The sequence below is a fragment of the Stegastes partitus genome, unplaced genomic scaffold (assembly GCF_000690725.1).
Source record: "Stegastes partitus isolate 25-593 unplaced genomic scaffold, Stegastes_partitus-1.0.2 Scaffold192, whole genome shotgun sequence".
Lineage (NCBI taxonomy): Eukaryota > Metazoa > Chordata > Actinopteri > Pomacentridae > Stegastes > Stegastes partitus.
This window is the reverse complement of record NW_007577923.1, coordinates 225,775-250,947: the sequence shown is the minus strand read 5'-3', so window position 1 is coordinate 250,947 and position 25,173 is coordinate 225,775. Positions and strand designations below refer to the sequence as shown.

The 25,173-nt window shown below is 40.7% G+C and overlaps 1 protein-coding gene across 1 annotated transcript in view; it reads right to left on the bottom strand.

The window, feature by feature from the left end:
• Positions 1–25,173, bottom strand: part of fmn2a (formin 2a) — a 40,777-nt gene that overhangs the window by 1,598 nt on the left and 14,006 nt on the right. Inside the window, exons 6-16 of the mRNA XM_008280411.1 lie at positions 22,391–22,478; positions 17,010–17,071; positions 12,787–12,878; positions 12,573–12,702; positions 12,329–12,475; positions 11,596–11,655; positions 10,822–10,942; positions 8,578–8,670; positions 2,362–2,413; positions 1,298–1,447; positions 177–258 (exon numbers count right to left, since the gene is read on the bottom strand). Coding sequence (XP_008278633.1) covers positions 177–258; positions 1,298–1,447; positions 2,362–2,413; positions 8,578–8,670; positions 10,822–10,942; positions 11,596–11,655; positions 12,329–12,475; positions 12,573–12,702; positions 12,787–12,878; positions 17,010–17,071; positions 22,391–22,478 — 1,077 coding nt within the window. The remainder of the gene's footprint in view (positions 1–176; positions 259–1,297; positions 1,448–2,361; positions 2,414–8,577; positions 8,671–10,821; positions 10,943–11,595; positions 11,656–12,328; positions 12,476–12,572; positions 12,703–12,786; positions 12,879–17,009; positions 17,072–22,390; positions 22,479–25,173) is intronic.

The following is a 25,173-nucleotide window of genomic DNA, read 5'->3' as shown; positions in this document are numbered from 1 at the left end:
TGTTTCTTAACACTCTGACAAGCAATTGTAAGCAAAAGAATCTGTTAAGCGCGGAGACAATTTGCATCATGGGAGGAAAGAAGAGGCCAGGTACTGCCAGAGCTGCATTAAATAAAAAACAGATGAGGCCAAACAGTAACAGACAAAAAAAAAGAAAAAGAAGTGAGAAGACATACTATTCCAGTTGCATGTTTGGGTGTCACATTGTAGGAAGGCTTCTGCCTGGCCTGTTTGAAGCACTCCTCTGCCATTTTCACCCTGACAGAAAGAAAAAAACAGCAATGACCACCATTCATCCTATAGACCTGAGGAGCAAATCGTTTGATGGACTCATTCACACGGATGAAATTCGCCATAAAAAAAAAACAGAAAGACACGGTGCAAAAATTCAGGCTTGGACCATCCAGGCTATGGTTGTGTGGTATTTGAACACAATGATTTTGGTTTGTCAAAGGGCCAGTCCTCCTACTCTGAAATGATTCACTCTGGTTTACTACTGCAAAGAGAGGGCCAGCCGTGTCACTACGGATTTGTATTTAAAAAGACGAATGATCAGCGCGTTGGCATCGAGTGAGTACAGTTCATCCCAACGGACGTGCACCTTGTCTCTTGCTCACCACAGAGGTAATGCGTGCACCAGGGATGCGTGTTTGCGTGTTCGTGCAGCACAGGTGAGGATTATTATCTATTGCTCCGGTGGCGAAGAACGAACGGGAATGGTTGCGTAATATGTCAAAGGTCAAAGAGGCTTTCAAATTAGTTCTGATTCTTTCCTACTGAACAAGCAAAGCCTATGACATCTTTATCTCTTACAAATACATTATCACAATTCAATCTTCATTGGAAATAATGGACCAATTTGCTCTTTGTTGACACACGCAACAATATCTTTAGATTCATCAAACCACTGGAAGCTAACTGGATGCTGCATGTGTTCTTTTCATTACTGGGGTGAGGACAACGATTTGGGTCATTTGCCCTCTTTTCCCTTCATGAATTTGAATGAATCTGATAGGATCTTCGGCGAACACGAGATGCACTGCAAGTTATTAATGGTTCGGAAACTTAAGCTCAGGGAACATTCAAAATGTAGGAACATTGTTGCATCTGTAATGATATTTTAAGGGTCAGAAAGTGATTTCCCGAAGAGAGAGAGACAAATGAAGAAAAATTTAATATCTCCGCAGGATTTGATTTTTGGAGGCCATTCAAGTGTCCCGTCAGGGGGAAGGTATCTGTATCAAGTGAAATGTCACATTGTGAAACAGGAAACTTATCTTCCCGTTCCTATTCTCACCGTTCCTGTAACATCAGCTTATTCTGCTTCTTCCACTGGTCTTTAAAATCTGTGGAGAACTCGTGCCAAATGGAGAAGAGTGTGCTCGGAGAGACTTCTTTCTCTCCCGCCTTGGGTTTAACCGAGAAGGACACGCTCAACTCCACGAAGCTGAGGAAAGAGAACAAAAACATTACTTCAAGACCAAAGTATTACAACATGAGATTACAGAAACCTACGCCGATTGTTGTGAAACCTGGCAGCGCTTTGCAAATATGCAAAATACGAAAGTTAAGCTTGGAATAATATGCTTTTTTTTCCAGAGATTTAATAGTAGAGTCACATAAAAAAAGCCAAACCAATGATGACTGTGCATTTTAGAGAACAGTGAACATATAATGCCACAAAAGCAGCACAGTCATTCAGACGGCTTAACTCCTAGAGCTAAAATAAAGCTCACATACGTCTCACATGCAGTATTTTTGCTTTGTCACTGCTCTCTCTAGGATTTAAGTTCCCGTATTATATTAGTGTGGAAGCGATGCAAGAGTGGAAAGAAGAAGAAGGGAAAAAAAGGACGTATGACAAAGACAGATCTAGCAAAAAGAAAAGCTTCATCTGGGTGACGCATGTTCAAGTGTTAAATGTGGTGGGCATTTGCAGTGGATCAATATAGTGGACAGGTTGGGGTCTCTTTGTTTGGAGTGTGCTATAGGAACACATTCCTAGCCAGCAGTAACAGAAGCCTGGAGCCATGGCTGTCTACTCTCGCTCCACTTAGATAAACAACATAGACACTGCATAGGGGGCCTCCCGTCTACTGAAGGCCAGGCATGACGGCCTGCACCTTCCATGTAATTGAAGGAACCAGCGCTCATAAATATTGACAAAGCAGCAAGATTATATTTCTCCTCTGCAGTGAGAATATCTCACTTCAAACTGTAGTGGATTGCATTATTCTTTTCTTCCGAATTTACAAGTATGATCACTGCTTTGACACTCGAGAAAAGAACAGATGTAAACGCACGGAATGGAACAGAAGTGGCTTCATTTATTTCTTAGGTGAACATGAAAGGAGCTCTTACATCTTCTGAGTGTCTGCCAGCTGCTTCTCCTGTGTTTCCAGTTCGGTTTTGGCTGTAAAGGAGAGCAATGTAAAAGAAAAGAAAAGAAAAGAAAAAAAGTACTGCATTAGTAAATACAGAATTTTAACATTTCCTGCAGATCTTTCATCTATAGTGCGACTTGTGTATACAGGAGGATTCAACATGTCACCATTACTTAACTCCGCAGTCATCTTTAGGGTTAGCACTGTGCCACAAGGTTATTAAGTGTTGGGTTGTCTGCTGTTGCACAACTGACAAATGAGTACTGCAGATCGCAGAACAAGTGCTTCTTTGTGCAGAGTTGCTTCAAATGGAGACAGATGACTGTGCGTGTGTGCATGTTTCTGTGTGCGAGAGGTGTGAGAGACGGCGAGAGGGTAAGAAAACCAGGAGTTGGACACAATGGTACACATTAGGAGATATTTCCAGCAGACCACAACACTTATCTCGATGTGCCATCGGGATCATTTTGACTGCGTTATAAATTATGATATAAGAGAACAGCAGCGAAATGTGACAGCTTTAGTCGGGGAAAAAAAGATGCAGCAGGTTTGTACTTATCAAATTTCAGATCCACAGACTGATTCCGCAGCTCATTTTCAGATAGAACCGAGCGGCAGTAGAGTCGATCCAGCTGTGTTCTTTTGCTGGGCTATATCTGCTGCTATATAACTGTCAAAAGGTTAGACAAATTCTCTCCCAGACAGCTTCTCAGTCCCCTCAAGGTCAATAATCTGTAAGCTGCTGCCTTAAACTGTCATATGATCAGAAATGACCTACGGCTTCCGCATGGCTGTCCGAGACAGACATGACAGTATATGGGACAGAGAATCTTTCCTGGCACAAATCTGCGTTCTGCTCTTATCCAGGGAATATCTGGTTGCTATGTGTAATTGAAGCCAGAGCCACATCTAAGGATCTCAGCGAAAACCCGCTTAGAGCAGCACTATGCTTTACCATTCCACGGCTCTAAATCACTCTGTGGCCTGCAGTCGTGTCTCCCTCTGCTGATTGCTCATCAATATATGATAACAGAGTGATTTAAAAAGGGGGCTTGCTGAAAATGCTCTTTGAACAAAAATGATTTTAAAGGCTGCTTATTAATTATTATAAGACTGAACCGCATGATTAATATCTAGCTCCCAAAATATCAAATATCAATCAAAAGAGATAAGCTGTAACACCCTTAGATAAACAGTCATCGTTCTAATACGGCTGTGCTCATATCTACTTACTCATAGCGATGATACAACGCCAGACAGGATGACTAAACTGATACACATTGTTGAGGAACGTTAGTATTGCACAAAACATCACACGGTTAAATATGACAAAAAAAATCAGCATGTTAATTAAACATCGGATTGTGGTGTATGTAAACATGAAAAAATGGATTTTGATGTGGATTTAACTGTTGTGTGACGTCCTGAGCAGCGGAGTTGGTAGAAAATGTAGTGAGAGTTTGACATCAGTCGCACTGCTAATCTTTATATCCATCAGAAACAGATTATCACATGGCCAGCGCTCTCTCGCTAGTCATATTGACTCCATCAAAGGCCTGCATGCATGAGAATTTGTGAAGCGAGCGGAGAAAATCGAGCTAGACCAAACAGCCGAGCTCCAACAAGTCCGCTCCCACTGTTATTCTGTGGTTAGTTTCATGGTCAGAAAATAAACAAAAGCGGTTTAAACTGTGGAGCCAGAAACAGTTTAACCCCAGGCTTTTTTAGAAATTACAGAAATAACAAAAATAAGACGTTTGGCTGTTGTTCTTTTTTCACCGCTGCAGCGAAAGGAACCCCAAGAATCTCGTCTGGAGCCTTCTGACTCACATGTCCATGTTACAGTGCTTACATTCTGCTCTCAGAGGAAAAACCTCATCATTTGCATCAAAGAGAGAGCTCCCATATTTCTCTCAAACACAGAACGAGAGAAAAAGAGAAGGGGCGAGGTGGAAACGGGAGAGATGCTTTCATCTGCAGACTTCCTTTAAAATGGACAGTGAGCATTACTGCCGAGGAACATATGCTATGTATTATACTCTCATTTGAATACAAAAGTAGTTGGAGAGAGGCCTGTGAGCTGGGTCCTTCGAGAAGATTGGTCACAGTCAACTGGATGTACCCCGGGTCAGAGCCAGTGCTACACAAAGAATGACAATTGGCTTGTTATGTTAAAACAAGCACAAAAGGCTAAGTCCTACACATTTGAAGTGGACCACAATATCCCAATATTGTTGTAGATGTCAGATTGTGGAGATAAAAGCTGGACTGTGTGACATCTGGTGTACATAACAGACAAACACAATAATATTTTCAGTGGATTTTGGCATAATATTTAGACTGATCAGCCACAACATTAAAACCACTGACAGGTGAAGTGAATGACATCGATCATCTCGTTGCAATGCGATGCTCTAGTGGGAAAGCTTGGGTGTTGGCATTCACATGCACGCCAATTGGACACGTACCACCCTCTCAACGTCATCGCAGACTAAACACATCCTCCACGTGGCAGTGGAACTCCCCAACGCCTTTCCTAGAAGCACAATGTTCCCTGCAACACCTGCAAACTCTGTAGAAGCCTTGATCCACTGAGGCCCCAAAGGATCCACTGCAAAACAATACAGGACACCCCCATAGGTCCAATTGGTCAGAGCTGTTTTGGTGGCACAAGGGGGATCTACACAATAGCAGGCAGGTGGTTGCAATGTTGTGGCTGATCGATGTGGACCTAAAATGTAGTGGTACTCCTCTGTAGCCTGAAGTACCTCAGAAACTACCTCAACAACGTTTGGAATCACACTCATAGATTCAAAGGATTTTTTATTAATCGTCTCCAGCAAAGCCAAAGTTCTCATTATGCCAGTCAAGAATCTCAGCATCTACTTTATGAGTCTAGCATGAAGCTTTTCAGTCACAATTGTGTTTTTAAGTGGAAAGTCCAGACATCTATTGGATGGATCGCCCTAAAGCGTGCTGCAGATATTTATGTCTGCCTCAGGATGGATTGTAATGACTTTGGCAATCATCTCACTTTTCATCTACGCTGTCAACAATAAAAAACTGTGACAATCTGGCAGCAAAGGTGTACAAAAAATATGTTAAGAAACAGGGGAATACGGTAACTTTCCAAAACAAATCAGTGGAATTTTGTGGTCACACTTTATTGGAGAACAAATTACTATTTGTAAAAATACTGATTTTTGATGTGGACATTGTGTTCAGTTTGAGACAGGTTTTTTTTTCTCCATGTAACTGTAAATGAATACTTGTCATTGGTGATTTTGTGACTAGATATTATCTGTTATTTAACAAAACAGGGAATATCTGAAAAAATAGCAAATAAAGAATTACTATTTTTCAATCCTTAACATACACACTGTGTCTTTCAAACAGCAACAAATGTCTAAAGAACTAGTAATATTTGAATTAAATACTAACGAAATTGTGTAATTTTACAGTCAAACATAGTAAAAATATGAATTACCATTTGTAAAAATACAGACTTTTGATATGAATTTTTGATCTGTTTTTTTTTTTAAGGTAAAGATGCAAATGAAATTGTTTTCTCTGTGATTTTACTAGTTAGCAGAAATGTACTAAAACATGGGAAATCTGTCAAATAACAATAAATAGTTCAAAAACGTTTTTTTTTTTCAGTCTAGCATCCTCATTAGTTCACGTTTGTCCAATACTTAAGTTTATTACCAAAAGCATTTGCAAAAAGCATGATGTTGGACCTCAGTTATGATTTGTGTTTAGTGCTAATTAGTAAATTCCAGTATCACTAACATGCTATGCTAATAATGGTAAACATGGTACCTGCCTAAAATCAATATATTAACATTATCATTGTGAGCATGGTTCTGTCCTGATTTTAGTATTTAACTTAAAGCAACTTATTCCTAAATGCAGCCTTACAGAGCTATTAGCTACGCTGTAGACTGTAGTTTAGCAGGAAAAAAAGGTGATTAAAGAGAAAGTTCTTGTCAATTTCAATAAGTTAATCATCAACCTCATTTCAAAGGTCCTCTTAGTAGACACTTTTTTGTGAAGGATGATTTGAGGAGTGAAGAAATAGTGATAGAAAGCAGCAAACAGCATATGTCTAAGCTTATTGTCATACCTCTCAATTCCTCAATAAATTGTGAAGTATTTTTTCAAATAGTAGAAATAAGGGTATATAAATGAGGGTATATATGACAAAACATATACTGAGAAGATACTTAGTATGATGTCAGTTTTGTTCCAGTCTATAGAGTTGTGTTCTGTGCAGTCAGTTGAACAGCCTGCGTGACAGGTTCACCTTCAGCCATCCTGAATCTTCCTTTGAAGGAGAGCAAGATGTTCTCTATTTTATAAGGTCGTGATTAAAATTTAAAAAAAGGAAAAAAAAAACAGCTAGCAAGTGCAGTCATACTCTATCAAAACAGATATGCAAGCTTGAAACAATAGCAGCGAGTTATTCACAACATCCTGGAATAAACAGACGTCCCCATGGAAACGACACCCAGTGAACCTTTGTGTGCATGTCGACCAAAAAAAAAACAGCATGAAGCAGATCTGAAATGTATCTGCAGACATAAACAACCTACATCATCCTGACTGATGAGCTACATCACATACTTTCACACCGCAGAGGAATTTCCAGGTTATATACGCCAAGGGTACATCAGCACACAATAGTTTTTACAACATGGCGATGAGTGATTTGCCTCTTTAGTTTTAACCTCTTGTTAAAACAGACAAACATCACCACTGTCATCATGTTATATGGGCTGAAGCTGGCTATATTTTATTTTTTCTTACTTCCAAAAAGAACTTATTGGCAGCCCTGAAAAGCTAATGTATTCCCGATGAGCGCATTAATCTTTTATAGCCTATACTTCATTTTAAATGCTAAAAATTTTCTTTAAAAACATGAACACTTGAGATTTTCATAACCATTTATCAAACAGGAGTAAAGAATGTGTAAATTGAGTATTTTCAGCAGCAGATTTTATGAGTATTTATAGCAGTAGAATGTCCACAGAGCTGTGTCAGCGCTGGAGAATCTACTGCTGTGGGTTGTTCGTATTTCTTTAAACCAATCTCAATAATCTTGGGTGATGCTCAGCCCGGGATGCAGCAATGATGCCCCCGCAAATTAGGGTTGGTAAGGGGACTTATTTAGGTGGGACATGATATAAAAAGGAACATTTTTCCATAATTGACGGGCAAACGTGATGGCAAATGTTGTTAACATATTCTTTGTAGATCTTTGGAAGTATTCACTGAAAGAACCAAGCAGGCATGTGTCATGGTGCGATCAAAATCTTAGTCAAAACTTTTTTTTTTTGCAAGAAACAGTGACACACAGATAGCGTAGATTGGCAAAATTCTCTACCTCGAAACGTAATATTATATGTTACCTACATGTAGCAAACAGCTAAATGGGCTGATCTAAGTCATAAACCCAAAATCAGTATTTAATCATGTGTTAATGTAATTCAGGCTGTTTCTCGGATATAGCCCAGGGCGCAATGCGACTGATTTTGTGCAGATGGGTCACATATACTCTAGTATATTTGCACAGGAATACACAGGAATGTCCACCTGACTGGTTATTTTTGTTGCACAGCGTGCTCACTTCCGCTTTTGATGGTTTAACGCTCATGCCAAGCACGGAATGGAAAATGGAGACGGAAACAGACAGAGACGTAAACGGTGAGCGACAGGGAGAGCAAAACAATCCGTATAACTATTAAATAAAACTAAGTCATTTCTACATTTTTTTTTTTATCCGATTACTCCGTTAATCATCAGAATAATGGATAGATAGAACACTTGATTATTAAAATAATCAATAGTTGCAGCCCTAAATGGCAGCCTTGTACCTGCAGTCTACATCTGGCAAATCAGACTAATGATACTCAAAACACATTCTAGTGTCTGAGTTCAGTGTAGTGAAGCAACAGGTCACTTAATGCAGTGGTGTGGCTTAATGTTTCTGGTTGACAATCACAGTCTGCTGTACAAAGCAAAGAATATATCAGGATTCATCGAAAAAGACCATACGGTTGTTCGTTGGTTTTGGTCTTTTTATGAGGTTAGTTGACAAAAAAGAAAATATTTAATACCATGCTCCTCCGACAGTGACACTGGTTGATTTTCTTCATCAACAGTTTCATATTGTTTTAAAAAATAGGCTCACCTTGACTGAGAAACTCGTCCATCTTGTCCTTAAAGGGTTGCAGGGTCTCTTCTGAGGACAACTTGCAAACTTTCTCAGTTTCAGCTACACATGCTGAAACAACAAGAGATGGTCACGATATTAGGAAGAAAAACACCTTCCAAAACATTAGTGTCCTATTCAGCATTTGTGTTGTAATTACAGACTCTACTTTGCACTTCAGCCTCACTGGACTTGCTTTGATATATCTCTGCTGAATTTCTGCTGAATAAGTGTCTGCAAAGACATAATGACCCATAATGACTAATAAGGAACCAGGAAGGCCTGCGCTGTGATCCCAGGAGAAACTTATCGTCACGCTCTATCTGCAGATACACAAGCTCAGCTCAAGGCCTTCGAGGTGGAGAGGCCACGAGACGCTTGAGGGAACAGGGAGGTCGGGACTGAGCAAGTGGTAATTCATAAACCATATGGTGGCTCAACCGAAAAAGGTACACAGCGAGCTCTCTCTCTCTCCACTGTGTTACTTGCTGATGTCCTTCAGGCCAGCCAAGGCCATTTCTACGCCGCCTACCTATCGGAACCCCCCGCTGGGAACTGTCATCGAAGCCCGTGTCTGTTAGAGCGCTCAGCTGCCTCTGCAAGGTAATGAAGAGGTCTGCAGGTATAGCATGTGATGATGTATTTATGCATAGCCAGCATGTGCCACTGCCACTGGGGTCGAAAGTCCGTTTCCCCGGCGAGCAACTCCATCTTTATGAATTGCAAATAATGAACAGCCTAAAGAATCATTATGGCAGAGGAAAAACAATATTTGGCAACACGGTTGAGGCACCTGATTGGTTTAGCAGCAAAGATACATAAAACATGATAGAGAACAGACCAGGTTTGGGGAATTGACGATCAGGGCCGCGAGCACACAAACTCACACGTACACACTCACACGTGTCCGCACATATGTTTGCACAAAAATACACAGTCGTTTTTTACCACCTGTAGGCACTCGGGTCTGCGGAAAGTGTTGAGTGCTGAGTGACTTGAGGCAGAGTAATGAAAGTGTGTATTTCCTAACTGCCTCATTCATTAGGACGCTTTTTACTCAACCAATCAGTTTGGCCTGTCAAAGCATAATCCACTTTCCACAGTTGTTTCCAGAGGCCTTGATACGGAGTAACATAACACATTAATTCTTACAGATTTTCCTATGAACCTCCTAATTTATGATCGCTCGTTGTTTTATAGCAAATGCAACAAACTCTTATCGCGTGTTTCTAGTTTTATTGCCTTTAGACTTCACTGAAGGATTAAATAAGTGTAAATATAGTTTTTTAAAATCATAATTCAACGGAAATTATGGCTTCTGAGTCATTAAGCGAATATAGCTTAAAGAACACTCTTTTTTTTCCCTCCCTTATCCTAATCGGTGACAACATGTTGACAATAAAAAGCTTTTTCTAATTATAATGATATCTTCAAGATGCAAAAGCTAGTTAGAAGCTATTACATAGCGTCCACGGCTGGTTAGTATTGTCATAGAAAGTTGTGTAATATATTAATCATGTGTATCTGTTCAGAGTTTGATTGAACTAATGACTAATGAATGAATTACAGTCAAAAGAGACAGCCATTAAGCAAATCAGCACATCTATGAATCACATTTAGGACGCCCACAGGCAAAGCGATGACGCACAACACACACACACACAGAGACATGCAGATATATTCTGAAATTCTCTTCAAAACAGTCTCATCACTGTGTCGGAGTTGCAGAGCAGTGAAGTGATTCAGAGCTCCAGGAGAGGCTGTTCCATCTCAGCTGATGAACCTTTGATAGTGCACATAGGTAGTGGAAGTTCCTTGACCTTGCCCTGTCTATATTTTGATCTCTATTTCATGAGGACAGTAAAGGCATGCCAGGTCCAACAGGAGTCTGCATCTGACAAGTCACATCTGCTTCTAGTTAGCTCGTCTGTACGACAAACACACGCTATCTCTCCGTTGATCTTGCCTCTGCAATCCACACATGACCATAGCTGGTCAGGTTTGGAAAATTATTTTCCATTGTGCAAGGAGATATGTGCATGGATTAATACGTGAGTTATGGGTGCATAAACATCGGCGCAGTGGCATTTTAAACACAACATGACACCTCCCATAATTTGCTGGTCGTGAAACAACCAAATTTACAACCCGGTAAGTTTTTTGTAAATATGCAGTTTAAAAGTTATGGAAGGATAATTGTGGAATGTGGGTTGATGGCCCTACCATTGAGGTCTTTTCTCAACTTGCGGAGATCTCTTTGAAAATCGTCAAACTTCATCTGGGAGGCCTGGAAAAGGTCCTGAGGCTCAGGTAGAGGGTAGACACACGTCTCTTTGCCAGCGTCCTGATAAAGGACAACACATACATGCAGAGAGACAAATCACGCACCGACGTCAAAGTCAATCTTCCTCAAATAGGAGAGGGCCTCTCTGCACCGTACACATCAGGTGAGATTTAAATAAATGTCTTCAGAGACCTACATGTACTTATCAGCAGTCCAAACATCTCAGAAAAGATATGGCTGGAACTACAGCAGATAATGACCATTAAGCTCGGTGCAGAAAGTCCATGTCGATTCTCTCCATATGAGTTACTACAAGGCCATTATGAGGGCTACAGCCATGTCATGCAGGTTGATTTTGGCAAGCTGCACTACTGAGTTCATCTCATCTGGAGAACCTAATTATTTACACTAGTGCTCCTTTGGATGCTGTGCCAATGAACAGACTGCAGGTTTTGAATGAAGCCAGACCAAGGCAGAGCAAGAGCAGGAGATGAAGAGTGAAGGACAGAAAGAGAATTATAAGAGAGAGCCAGAGAAAGAGACAGATTTGTTTCTGCTGTAAATGAGGAAAGGGAAAATAAATAATTTGATAAAGGATAAGCCATGGTATCCTCTGGCAAGAAAGGAGATGAAAAGAGAGCTCTGGAAGGGATTTCTAAGCAAATCAGACTAAAACAGAAAAGTGATTCAAATAAACAGGAACCAAAACATACCTCATCAAAGTGCCTTAGATAGTAAGCAACAATGTAGGACAAAAGACTCTGGGAGTTATCCTGAAAGAAAGAAAAAAAAAAAAGATCCAAATAAATAAACCAAAATCCCTTTATTTATTAATTTAATCATTTTGGAGCAGGACGTTTTAATTTGTGCGGGCCAAACAAGAAGAGAGACAGCGGCTTTAGAAGTTGGGAATAAATCATGACATTGGAAGAGCAATACAACAAAACACAACTGTGCAGGGCTGGCCATCATAACTCACAGTTGGCGGAAAGTTTGATGTTCTTTATGGATACCTTACTCCTTCCACCACCACAAAAACACAAACCACTGTGTCCTTATATGGCAGTGCCAAGGGCACAGTGAGGCCGTTGTGATATTGAATGAGAACTGTAAACAGAATGGCTTCTCCTCTAAATCTGCACAGCATTGGTCCTCATGTTTGGCACCGCAGAGGGTCTCTTTCCGATCCTCTCAATTCTGGACTTGACCATAGATGGGACAATTTTAAAATTAGAATGCAGATATTTTTAGTTATTTTATTATATTAAATAAATTACCAAACAAGCTCGTGCGTGCATGGGAGTGCATAAATAACCCCGGCTCCTTATTTATTATACGCAAATTTATACACTTCTCGTCCCGTCCTCCCAGTTTGCCTGTGAATAACACATGTGCTCTTGTAAAGTGAGCGATGTTTGCTTTTACTCCCGCAACACACATACTCACACTGCTTTTAACGTCCTTCAGCTTTGGCAGAATGTCCAAGGTGAAGCCGTCAGCCTGCCCTCGAGACCGATTACCTCCGTTCATGAAGTTGCCAAAAGCCAGCACCAGGCCGAGCACCTGCAATACGCACTTACTGCTCTGGAGAGTCTGTTGCGCACACACACACATGCACAGATGAGATGAAGGTTAAAGTGAGTGGCGGAAAAAGAAAATGAAATGAGGAGAAGGCCGGCGGCTCGCTCACCTTGCACACTCTTTGAAGGATTTCTATTTTGCGGAGGATTGAGGTGATACATTCGTGGAAGGTTGACTGAAACAGGATGCAGAACACCCGCTCAGAGAAATTGGAGATCTGCGATAGCTGGAATAGAAACCTGTTGAAAAAACAAGATCAGTCACCTTAACACATCACTTTAATGATAAGACAAATAGTGAATTTGGTTGAGTTTAGCTCTCACTGTTCTGGCTTGTCCAGTGGTTTGGCATCCTCCTTGTCTTTGGATGATTTCATGTGCTTTGTAATGCTGTCCATCTCATCGCCTTGAGCTCTCTGTCAAACAAAAATATGGATTAAGAAGGAAATCTCATGTATATGTACATGCATATGGGTTCCTGGAGAATTCTTTTTGCACCAAATGGTTATGCTTGAAATCTAATCCACTTTCCTTACAGTGGAATAATTTGTTTTAAATAATTTGGAGATCTTTTTGAAATCTCTTCCCACGGCCGTTGGCATCCTTCGCCTTTTTCTGAATGCCTTAAGGAGTTCTTTCAATCTTGACGTAACCGCACTCTTCAATAGCAAAAGAGAACCGCAGACCCGAGATGTCAGAAGTTTAAATAAGACAGATTTCACCTGTCGCTCCCTAAGAAGGTTGTAATCACTGGCACCTAATCTGGAACCATTTTTCCCTAAGTTGATAGATTTTAGGAAATGCATGGGTTGACTTACCTTTTCCATGTTAATATATTTCAATTACAAAAGTGACAACAAAACGACATTTATGTATAATTTGTTTGACTAATCACCTTTATTTGTACCATTTTAAGAAGGATCAAATGCTCTATTGTTCAGATATGCTGAAAATTTTCAATGGGATGGACTTCTGACTTCATGACTGTAGATATATATGAGGTGTGGCTATCAAATAACCAGACTGGCCTTATGTAAGTTAAACCACAGTGTGCATATGTGAACCATGTGGTGTGCATTGACCAACGGGCAAAAACATAAACAACCCCTGAAAGTTTCAATCGTGCTCAAACGAAATAAAAGACATAAAATAAAAATGTATTCTCATTATGTAACGGCCACAACTTGTGTTATGTATGTATTTGGTCAGCTATATTTGACTCCTCAATAATACAAGGAGCACACTGATAAGTTGCAGATAACCTTAATTTTTTAGATGATAAAGATGCTGTGATGTGACTGATGGAACCTAAACTGATCTGAGGTGATGTTTTGTGATTTGCTGTTTTTAAGGTGAAGGAATGCCAACGTGGTAGAAAAATCCACCATCTTTAGTTCGGAAAAATGGAAATACTTTAAACTCAGTGACAACAAGTCTGAGGAAGATCACTGGATGTGACAAAAAGCTCCAGAGGAAAGAACTTGAGGTGGGTTTGATGTCGACAAACTTTATGTCAACTTATGTTTTGTACATAAACTCAACCATATGCCAGCCTATACAGTATAAGTATCACGAATGCTTAAGAATTGCCTTCAGCCAGACTACATTCCTGGCTATTATCCTGCTGCCAGGCTCGGGACCACAGTTTTATACAAGGTGGTTTAAAAAAAGCAAGCCAGAAATGCCCTTTCGTTTCACAAGAGGCAAAGACAATAGATGTTAATGAGTCTGACGCAGACGGGCAAAACAATAAAACCATCCCCAGGAAGAAAATGTAAACTCTCGCTCAGTCCCTCCAGAGCCTCATAGACCCCCAAAGTCTGGGTCTCAGCAGTCTGGCCTCTCCTTCTGCTTCTCTCCATCCTTCTCTCTGGGGTTTGGCCTCGGCATGGATCCTTGGAAAACATCAAACACCAGCATCAAACGCACTGAGGGCCCGATTAGTATTCTACACACCGCTGCCTTCTGTCGACGAGGGCAAGCTCTCCTTCGCCTTCTCTCGAGATGTTTTCAAGTGTAAATATATTTAACACAAAGCAGATCCTTTTCAAAGGGCAGCAGTGGAGCCCAGCAGTGTTTGGTGTAATTGGGGACAAGTAGGCATTAGCGTGTGATCTTTGAATTGCTAGGGCATGTTGCAGTGGTTGTTAGCATGAGAAATACAGTCCCCATGTGGAATATCAAATGCAAAAAGAAAGTAGGATGATATTTGCGATGCCAGGATTCTAGTGGTAGCCAAGTGGTATTCATTAGCCAGGTTTGTAGCACAGGGCTAAACAGAGCCAGGCACGGCTTAATCACTATTTATGTCACTCAATTTTCAACGAAACAGCATTTATGAGATTCGCTGTACGTAGAGCTGCCAAATAGCAGACGTTAAATGACAAATTGCATCTTGTAATAAACATGTAAAAGCTATCTAGATTCCTCAAAGCCTGGCCGTGCAAAAAAAGAAAGAAAGATGGAGGTAAAAAAAGGCGACAGTTTGTAGTGTAAAAGTTCGTAGGAGGCTCCAGCTGACCCCTGTGACATTTAGCTACTGCCAGCTGAAAGGAGCCTGAACTTCAGACAACCAGTCTGGGCCCAGATTATGGCTTGTGATATTAGAGGGGAGGGAGCAGTGTCCCACTATCACTGTGACCCCTTTAATGGCGGTGGCTTATTGTTCAAAGAGCCCGAGTGGCTAAAATCCGCAGCTCATAGACTGAGCGACTCTGTCCCTGCCTCTGTGTGTTTCTGTCTCCATGTGCACACAGCAGAGTATGTGCACATTCGCGTGGTTCGGCATGTTTGTTTGCAAGCATGTTTGTGTGGGTGAGAGAAACAGAGAGTGAGGCAGAGCAGTGTGTGATCTAGCTCCTAGCACAGTGAGTGAGGGTGTAACCATTAGAAGCCCCTCACATTCCTCAAGACAGGCTGACTGTGCTGCCAACTGTGGTTTAGGGGGCTGGAGACCCACAGACAGGATGGAGTCTCGCAATACAAAAGAGAAACAATTTGGCTCCTCGACTCAATAACATAGCCTCAGGCCATAAGAAGGAGAAGGAGAGGGAGAAGGAGAGGGAGAGGGCTTGAAGTCTCGGGGTGAGCGGAGAGGTTAGAAGACTTTTGATCCTAAGTTATGACACATTGGTTCATAACTACAGCTTGTCTCAAGCCACAGTCTCATTCCCATGATCAACATTATTAATATGCCTCTGGCAGCCAAAGGTCTAGGCCTCTCCTGTGTAGTTGTGCCAAAAAGCAATTCACAGGAATTTCACAGCATCTTAAAACTGTATCACAGTTGAAATGTGGAAAACATGCTCATTTTCATGTTCCATAATTTACTGACCTGACTTCGAACGGGTCCTGAACCATTTCCACTGGGCGGGGGGAGGCTTCCTATCAGTCAAGGTTGATGAATATGTATTTACTGTATACAAGGAGTCCTTCATAGCCAAAATGTAGACATATTGGAAAGTGCTGATGACAGCTCTGTAACTCTTTGCTAATATTATACCATACAATGTGGTCATTTCGCTTGGCGGAACTCAGTCTACTCTTTTTTTTATTTTTTTTTAAACCCCACCAGCACTTTCAAGAGGAGCTGTGTGACACATATGCTGGAGTTTCTCAACTATCATTTCCTTTGCACAGAGGCAGAACAAGAGTTGAGTGAATCAGATCCAGAGTGTAGAAAACATGTTTACTACGTAAAAGCGTTGGTTCCCTTCCAGGGCAGCAGACAGACCTACACATGACTGGCTCTGTAGCCAAACAGCACACATACCAGTACAGCTTGTGGCTCGCCTGTTTGTTTTAGTATCTAATGCATACTTCCTTACTTCACCCTTTCAAGTGGAACAGGGAATAAGAACTCCTCATAGAGAAATATGTTCACCGTAAAGTGGCATCCCTGAGTGCATTTTTCCCCCACCTACCACGTATACGAAAAGTTCAGCTTTTGATAATCATGGAAAGGTATCTGTTGACAGATAGCATTTAGTGTTTTGCGGTTTACCCTCAGTCGAGTGCCAAATAAAACAACGCTAACATGTGATGAATATTTTCTTGCCATTCTGTTGATATCACAGCTTGTCGAGTCTTCTCAGGTTTCACGCTATAATAAAATGATTGCCTGTTATTCATATATGGCATGAAATGCGTAACCATAAATCATTCTATTTGTCACAAGCAAACTGTTCCAAAATAATAATTTTACTGCAAACCACAGAGGAGAAGAAAAAAAAGACGGTAAGGTTTTCCCAGACCGAATGCTGCAGTCAACATCAGCCTGAGCTGTCAGTGGTGTTACTTTGTATAATTATACTGGGTCTGTTGCTCAACTCTGTGTATTTATGTGATTCTGCATTGGCAGGAAAGTGCAAAAATGTATTTCAGTATGGGATGTTGTCTTTTCACTGGTCTATTGACTTACTGGAACCACTGTCTACATGACCCTTCATTATCCTTCCTCTAAAATCATAAATTTGCAGTTAAAACGTTTCACTGTATTACTATTGTAACCATACACTCGTCCAATTACAGCACGTTGTTATACTCACGTTTTCGTAAAGCGCTTGCAGAGTCTCCAGATCAACAACAGTGTTGTCCATATTTAGGACGGCTGCAGATGGAAGGAGAGGGTGATATGGTTAATGTTAATGTTAACACTACAGCATGTCATAACATTTCCTTTCCTTCAAGAGACGCCATTAACACTTCAGAAATCAAACCAGCACAAACAAACCTCCACTTTCGTAATCTCCGGATTATTCTTTCATTTGGCTAAAACAACAACTACAAACAATCGCAGAACACCTTTTCAAATCTGAGTTTCCTGCCTTTCTGAGGCTTTTAAGGTGGCATGAAACCTGGGTAAAATATTCTCCTGGGCCCACATAGAGTTTAATGCGCCGTATGCTGTGAGTTACATAGTTATCAGCTCTCATCACGATAGCATGCAAGGGGGCCACAAACTAAAACATAAATACGGAGGTCTTAGAAATCTGTCAAAGGTACAAAGATCTGTGTTTGAACTCCTGTGTTTGAATTCCTGGTGTCGCCTTTTTGTCTCGGCGCGAGGACCTGGCGCCCGTGAGCATTAATCCTTTGAAAGTAAATGTTTAAAGACAAACAGAGCCCGGGGGTCTGCGGTGTTGAGGCTGAGGTGTTGCTGTACGCACAATCAACCAGTGGAGCACTCGACACCTATATATGTATTTCACCGGGCTGTGGGTGTCCAAATTGCTCACATTGTTTTGATCTGTTGATTTGCTGTTGAGGTACAGTGGCGGGAGGGGAAGCTCGTGTCAGAGAAGCTTGGCGTAATGGACTTTGCTTACACATTAAATCTGATTTTCACGGCATAAATTCAGGAAACAAGAACAAAGGAGACTATGACAAAAACACAATTAGAGGAAAGACAGACGTGGAAAAAAAAAAGTCTCAAGTGACTCCTATACTAATCCAGTCAGTTCTTGTTTTTTATCTTTGATATTCCTTCCCACTCTCTCCCTGGTTTTATGTAATTCTCTAACTTTTTGAATTTCTTCACTTTTGTGGCACAAGTGCAAATCCGCTCCTCCTTTCCTTCTGTCACTCCCTGACCTCTTCACACACCCTTCCCTTCCAAAGCCACCACAGAAATAACTTCCTTCTCTCCGACTCTCCCTTTTTTCTGTGTGTCTCCCACTCTCTTTTTTTTTTTTCTTCTGACCATTTGGTTTTCATTACTATCTCAACCAAGAGTCTGGCTGGCTGGTTTGATTGGAGACGGGTTTTTAAAAAGACATGGGAGAAAGCCGTATCATCGCTGTGACACGGACCTCTTATAACCAAAAGCCAGACCCATCTGCCTGGGTCTATCCCGACTACCACATTCAACCCCAGCATGGCGCCGGCAACCACCATCTAATACTGTGACTGGCGCTCCAAAACCCTCACAGGAAGCAGACACTGCACGGAAGTGTCCTATGAAACATGCAGAGTGTCGGCCAAGTCTGAGAACAAACAACAACAGCTGTGAGGAAAAAAAAAAAAATGTGTTGACTTTTCACTGAGCAAGCGGGCCGTCATAAAACCAACAGACACAATCTAAATCAATGATTCAGAAGTTGTTTTTCTTCAAGTCAGAGATGTCCGAGTGACGAAGGCTTTGCCAGTCACTTTCTTCATCACGACATCAAGAGGAAATGAAACTGATTCACTACGATGACAGCGACAATTACGATGTTGTGATGAATAATTCTCTCTCTTTGGTAAACAGATCCTCCTTTGATTCTTTAATCGTCTTAAACCTCTAATGGTACAAGTGAACACCAAACTGTGTCATGAAAGGAAAACAATAGCATTGCTCATATATAGTTTTTTCCGGTGAAATATTGAGAATCTTACGGCTGTAATTAATCACATCTGAAAATCATTAAATTACAATATTTGACAAAGTGAATAACAAAAAACTCTTTGTAGGGTTAATTTGTTTGTGCAAGGCAGCAGGCATCCCACTGTTTTCGGGGAATAAGGGCCTAATATTTAGAATTACTTCACCAAGCCATTGAGATATCTGCTCTCTGATCTTCACTCATTGTGATATACTGAAGTTTCCAATCAGTGCTAATTATGTACTATTGCAAAAACTGTCCTAACATAGGAGATGAATGACAGTGCTGATGAGAGTGGCCCTCGCTTGCCCTCCCGTTCTGACCTGAGATGGATGCACCAAAGACTGACGTTAAGACCAGAAACATGGAAAAAAGAACATTTAGCCCCATGGGATTCTTTTGAAGATACTGCAGATAAAATGGCCCCACGGAGAAACGGTTTATCGCTGCAGTTTGCCGGTTTTCGTGGCACGCATTTATTTAGATGTAACCTCACCAGCTGTCATGTGCGTCGAGCGTAAGGTTTGAAGCCGTAATAAACGCTCTGCTGTCGGAGGATCGAACAGGATGGGGAGACGAGGACGAGTGTTTAGACACACGGATGAGCGAAGACTGGAGAGCAATCAGAGAGTAACTAAAACAGGAAGACAGTCTGTTCCCATCAACATCTCCGGAATGACTTCACTTTAACAAAGCCGTTTAGACAAGATGGTGACAACTCATCAGAGGGAGACATGGAGCCGCAGAGAAACATGGTGCGGATGTTAGACGAGCAGAGACTATGCACAAAAAGGAGAGCAAAGAAGAACTGAGGGGAGGGGAGCAACGGAGAAAAACATTTCAGATGCTTTGCAACGATGTGACGTGATACAGCTAGCTACTAGACAGAGCTTTGGCAATGACCTCAGCCAATACTAAATCCCACTCACATCTCAGTGGACTAAGAAAAAGATGTATTTTATGAACCCAGATAGCAGCACTCCAAAAACAAACAAAAAAAAATCTTAATACAGCGGCGCCCATTTGTATTCAGAACTTGTTCTGTAGTCTCAGAGTGATAATTAATGCCATTATTCAGGGTAAGTTTGCATGTTTTTGATGAAAATCGACGATGTTTGCTGTAAGTTAGTGCCTCCTTTACACACCTGGGGACTCTTTACAGAAGAAGGAAGAAACCATCCTTGTGGCAGATGAAAGCGTCTGAGGCTGCACTCAGTCACAGTGGTGTTTCAAGCTCAATGCCAACATCAGCATGCGGTGTTCACAACGGCACTAACATGCTGATGTTAAGCAGATACCGTGCTTATGAAAAGTATCCACCCCCACTGGAAGTTTTCCCCTTGTGTTTCTTTTCAACGTTGACTCATGGTCGACTTAACTTCTTGTTTTTGGCAAGAATTAACAAAAAAAGAAAAAAGAGAAAGCAAACTCACATGAAAGCAATAACTGTTTTCTACAAAGTAATGTCAGTTAATTAAAATCTAACATGTCAAATAATCAACTTTCTCACTCAACACAGGTACAGCCAATTGGTCACGCAATTAGTAAAAGGGAGATCATCTGAGTGAAGTCAATGTGTCTCAATTGACTGGAGTTTAAGGACACCTGAACATGGAAGATCCAGTTACTGATGAATCCTGGTTAGAACTACACCATGATGACACAAGAACATTCTAAGCAAGACCATGAAAAGATGATTGGAAAACAAGTCCATGTGTTATATTCTATCATTAGGAAATGGACAAAATATGGCACATGTGTAAATCTGCCAAGCATCTGCTAAGCTGTTCCCAAACTTGAGTGACAGTGCAAGAAAAAGACCAGTGATGGAGGCCACTGAGACACCTCTGACTCCTCTGAAGGAGTTACAAGCTTCAGTTGCTGAGATGAGAGAGACTTTGCAACAACTGTTCCCTTTTCTTCACCAGTCAAAGCTTCATGGGAGAGTGGCAAAGAAACAGCTACTGTTGAAAAAAACTGATGTAAAATCTTGACTACAGTTTACCAGAGGGCAAGGTTTTTTTAAAGAGACCAAAATCAAGCTTTTTAGCTTTCAGACCAGACACTATGTCTGACACCAAACACTGCCCATCATCACAAACCCAACATCCCCACTGAAGCATGGTGGTGGCAGCATCATGATGTGGGGATGCTTTTTGGTCAGCAGGTCCTGGAAGGTCTAAGAGCGTAGAGGACAAAGTGAATGCAGCCAAACCCTGAATGACAACTTGATGCAGTCTACAAGAGAAGCTGCAACTTGGTAGAAGATTTATTTTTCTGGCAAGACAATGACCTGAAGCACACAGCTCAGACTAAATAAATGGTTTAAAGACAACAAGGTGAATGTTCTGGAGTGGCCGTGTCAGAGACCAGACTTCAATCCAATTGAGAATTTCTGGCTGGACTTGAAAAGAGATGTTCACACACGATTCCTGTGCAATCTGACAGATTGAGCAATTTTGCAGGAAGAATGGGACAAATTTGCAGTGTCCAGATGTGCAAGGCTGACTAATCCCTGTCCACACAGATTCAAAGCTGTAAATGTGGTCAAAGGTGCATCTGCTTAATGTTAACATAAAAAGATGTGAATACTTACGTAATTTACCAATATCTACATTTTATATTTTTAGTTAGTTGACCTTACTGATTAGAAATCTGTTTTTCCTTTGACACAAGATTGCAAAATTATTGTCCAAAAAAAGAGAGAAAGAAAACAAAACATACTAAATTGACCATAATTCAGTTGTGAAAAGCAATAAAAAGGGCAAACTTCCAAGAGGGATGACCTTCCTACCTTTCATAGACGCTGAATAGTGTTTACCACATTCAGCATGCTAGCTTAGGGTGTTACACACAAAAGCTGGTTAACACCGAATAAACGGTACAGCTGAGACTGATGGGAATTATTTTTTGCAGGTATATGGTCATAAACCAAAGTACTGCATAAATTGACATTTTGATTTGATAATTGCACTTGATTAAAGGTCATATGATCCACAAATTGATTTTGAGTCATGCTGTGAGGGAATTAATGTCTATATAAAAATTTAATGACAGTAGTTAAGACATGTCACTAAATTCCACAAATGTCTAACTTCTAGTGACACGAGATCAAAAGTCAAGTAATTAGCAAATTATTAATCTTCTCTACACTGTGAATATCCAACCAATCTCATTACAATCCATCCAGTAGCAAATGAAATATTTCAGTCTGGGCCAAAGTGGTGAATTGAATGACCACTTGGCATTGCCATCCGAAGAACAACACCAACTGGAGCCAGTAAAAACATTACTGAAATCAATACACTGTAAGAAGCATAATATTGGAAATTAGGATATTCATATCACTCATCCCGTAAATGTACTACACTTTCCATCCCATGTTGCAGCAATCCATTTGCCACTTCTTCTTCCTTGCAGAGAATTATAGTAGTGCTATCAGTACCACCTCCATGTTAGAATGCAGGTTAGTAAACTCCCTCCATCACCTTTGTCATGATGTTTTAATAGTACTGCGGCTCTTTGTCCAGTAAAATCTACGTTTATGACCACATAGAACTTACCATTCTGGATGTCCTTCATATCAAGGTGAATACTGGACATCAGGATACCGACAGCCTGCGACCGCTTGTTGTTCAAGAGCTTCACGACCTAGGAGATGATGGTGCAAAGACATGTGAGCGGTGTTGTTATTCTAGGCCCCAGAAAAACAAAGATCTCCATAAATCATGACATGCACACAGACAAAGCATTTAATATTTGACTGGAAACAAAAGACAGGAACATTAGTCCCCTTTGTTTATTTCCGTCTGCGGGACAAAGAAATTAAGACTGTTCACCCGCAAATATTAGAAAAATTATGCCTCTGTCTAACTGAATTATCGTGATTAATATTTTTCCCTATTTCTCCAATTCTCCACATCCATCATTTTCAGGCAAGTGATTAAAAACTTATGGATCACTGAGAAAACAAGAGGCTTATTTCCTATGCAGAGCATGATCTAATGGATTCAAGTCATGCAACTGAATAAATGTACAGAGAATATTAGAGATGATTCTTTTTTTTTTTGGTTAAATTACAGTTTATATAACTGTACAATGCAGGGACATAAGTCCATCAAAACTCATCATAATAAAGTAGAGTCAAAACAAGTGGATGGAGATTAAAACTGCTGAAAAAGCTGCAGACGTCAACTGAATAATAACAGCTTCCACTTGTCAAACAGCCAGGAGTTGAATATCAAGCCGGTGTTGTTATTATGCATGAAAAACTGCATCCAAGGGGGCCATTATGGACCACAGCTCGCCTGAATAAGCAGAAGTGTGCGCTGGGTTGCAAAGTGGTGAAGGGACAGGACAGGAAACCCGTAGCCTACTGTGATCCAGACAGAATGCTTCCATCTAAACCAGATCACACAGACCACAGACCTCTTAAACACACAGGAAGTTATATCACTAGGCCCCAACTGTCTGTGTTCCCGTCCCAACCACAGCTTCAAGGGACAGACCGATTGAGATACGATGCCGAGCGACTTCCACAGTGAGCCTGTGATAGTTAGCGTAGGGTAGCTGCTTAATGGCAGTAAAAAAATAAGTCATTAGTCATGTTTTATCAGCTGACCCGACTCAAATGTATAAACATGTCTAACGTACATTAGACACGAGTCTCAAGTACATTAAACAGAGTTCACCGTTTTCACATGAATCTAAAGTAAAAAACTGCCTTGAAGTGTATCAGTCGTATTATTTCATAATGAAACGCAGCTGCATCCATGAACCACTACAGTTATTGAAATAATTTTCGTGACTAACATTTTCAACAAAACAACTCTGAAAAATTCATTTAATACAATGTTTTTCAACAATCTCATGGGAGCCATGTGTTTAAGTTTCTGGCTTAAAGAAATCTTTTAAGTCACATTAATTATATGTTGATCTTTTGATCTATTTATCATTTCAGGGTTGGCCAATAGGGACTTTCATCAATCCCGTTCAGCTCTGAATCACATGTGAAACTGTTCCCTGAGGTATAACTTGTTCTCTGAAAAGAAGCTCAAAGAATGTTGAAAATAAAACCGCACTTCAGTTCAGAGTCGTACAGAAAGTAACTGCTAATTATCATCTTTTTCATTTAACTTTGGGATCAAACGCTGAGTTGAAGTAAAACTAAATATCAGAGTTGATCTGCAGTTCACTGATGACAAATACTATATTTGCATACATCAGGTGCCAACAGTTTAGTGTTTAGTTAAGTTTCCTGAAACAGTTGCAAAGGACTTCTAAATACATATTTATATATTTTAAATATGCCCATCTATCACCTAACAACCTGAATTAAGCAGTAGAGGGACTGTGCAAAGTACAATTAAGTCTGCAGAGCACTGATCGATCAACACTCTGCTAAAAAGTCAGCAAAACAGCAACCAGTGGTATTACCAATCTTCTTTTGACCAGTCATGATGTATTTCGATCAAGTGGAAACTTTGTGCTGTAAAATTATGCCAACATGGAAGTGCAAAAAACTGCAGTTCCCCTAAAGGCCACTTGAGGCTGGTTCCAAAAGCAAGTCAGTTCCCATAGACCTCCATGACAAATGTCCAACTTAATGGAAGAAATAGACATGCTTGCAACTTGGAATAAAAAAACAATTCTGGCCAAGGTTGCTTATTTCTGTGTTTGTGACAGGTGCATCTGGGTACATTTTGTAATAATTCACCTGTTCAAATTGTATTAAAGCTCGAAGCTCTGCATAATTAAGGACGTGGCTGCTTTAGTGTTACAAGATAGTCCATAGCCCAGAGCAGCTTTACTTACACTCCACACTATACTGCTTATTTTTGAATTAGCTGGAAGTTATGAGGCGTCAGGCACTGACGAGGTGGCAAAAGTTTAGCCACCACACTGAGCAAATACCCATAGGTGACATCACTGAGGGTTCATCCATCTTTCTATACATATTTCTATAGTTTAAAATGGGAAACATGTTGAGACCCAAGCGCTCAGGTTTGGTGCTTTTAGTGAGAAAACAATTACAAGAACAACATCTAAACTGGGACTGGTGCAATCTTGTAGTTTGGTAACTGATTTTGCTCTTGTACCAACATATTCAGTAAGCGGAATTGTTGCAGTCAGTCTGACGAGCACCTGAGAGGTAACTGGTTTCTTAACACTTCTGCTGTTTTTCTCTGAGTCATAACTCGTGTAAACCAGAACATACAGACATTGTGCACTTCTAGATTAAGTGCTACTTAGATCATCTAAAGATATCTTTGGTTCTTATGTCATCATGTTTTAAAGATTTATTCTGTCAACATAATCCACTGGGAGCTTTCTGTGCATCTATGGG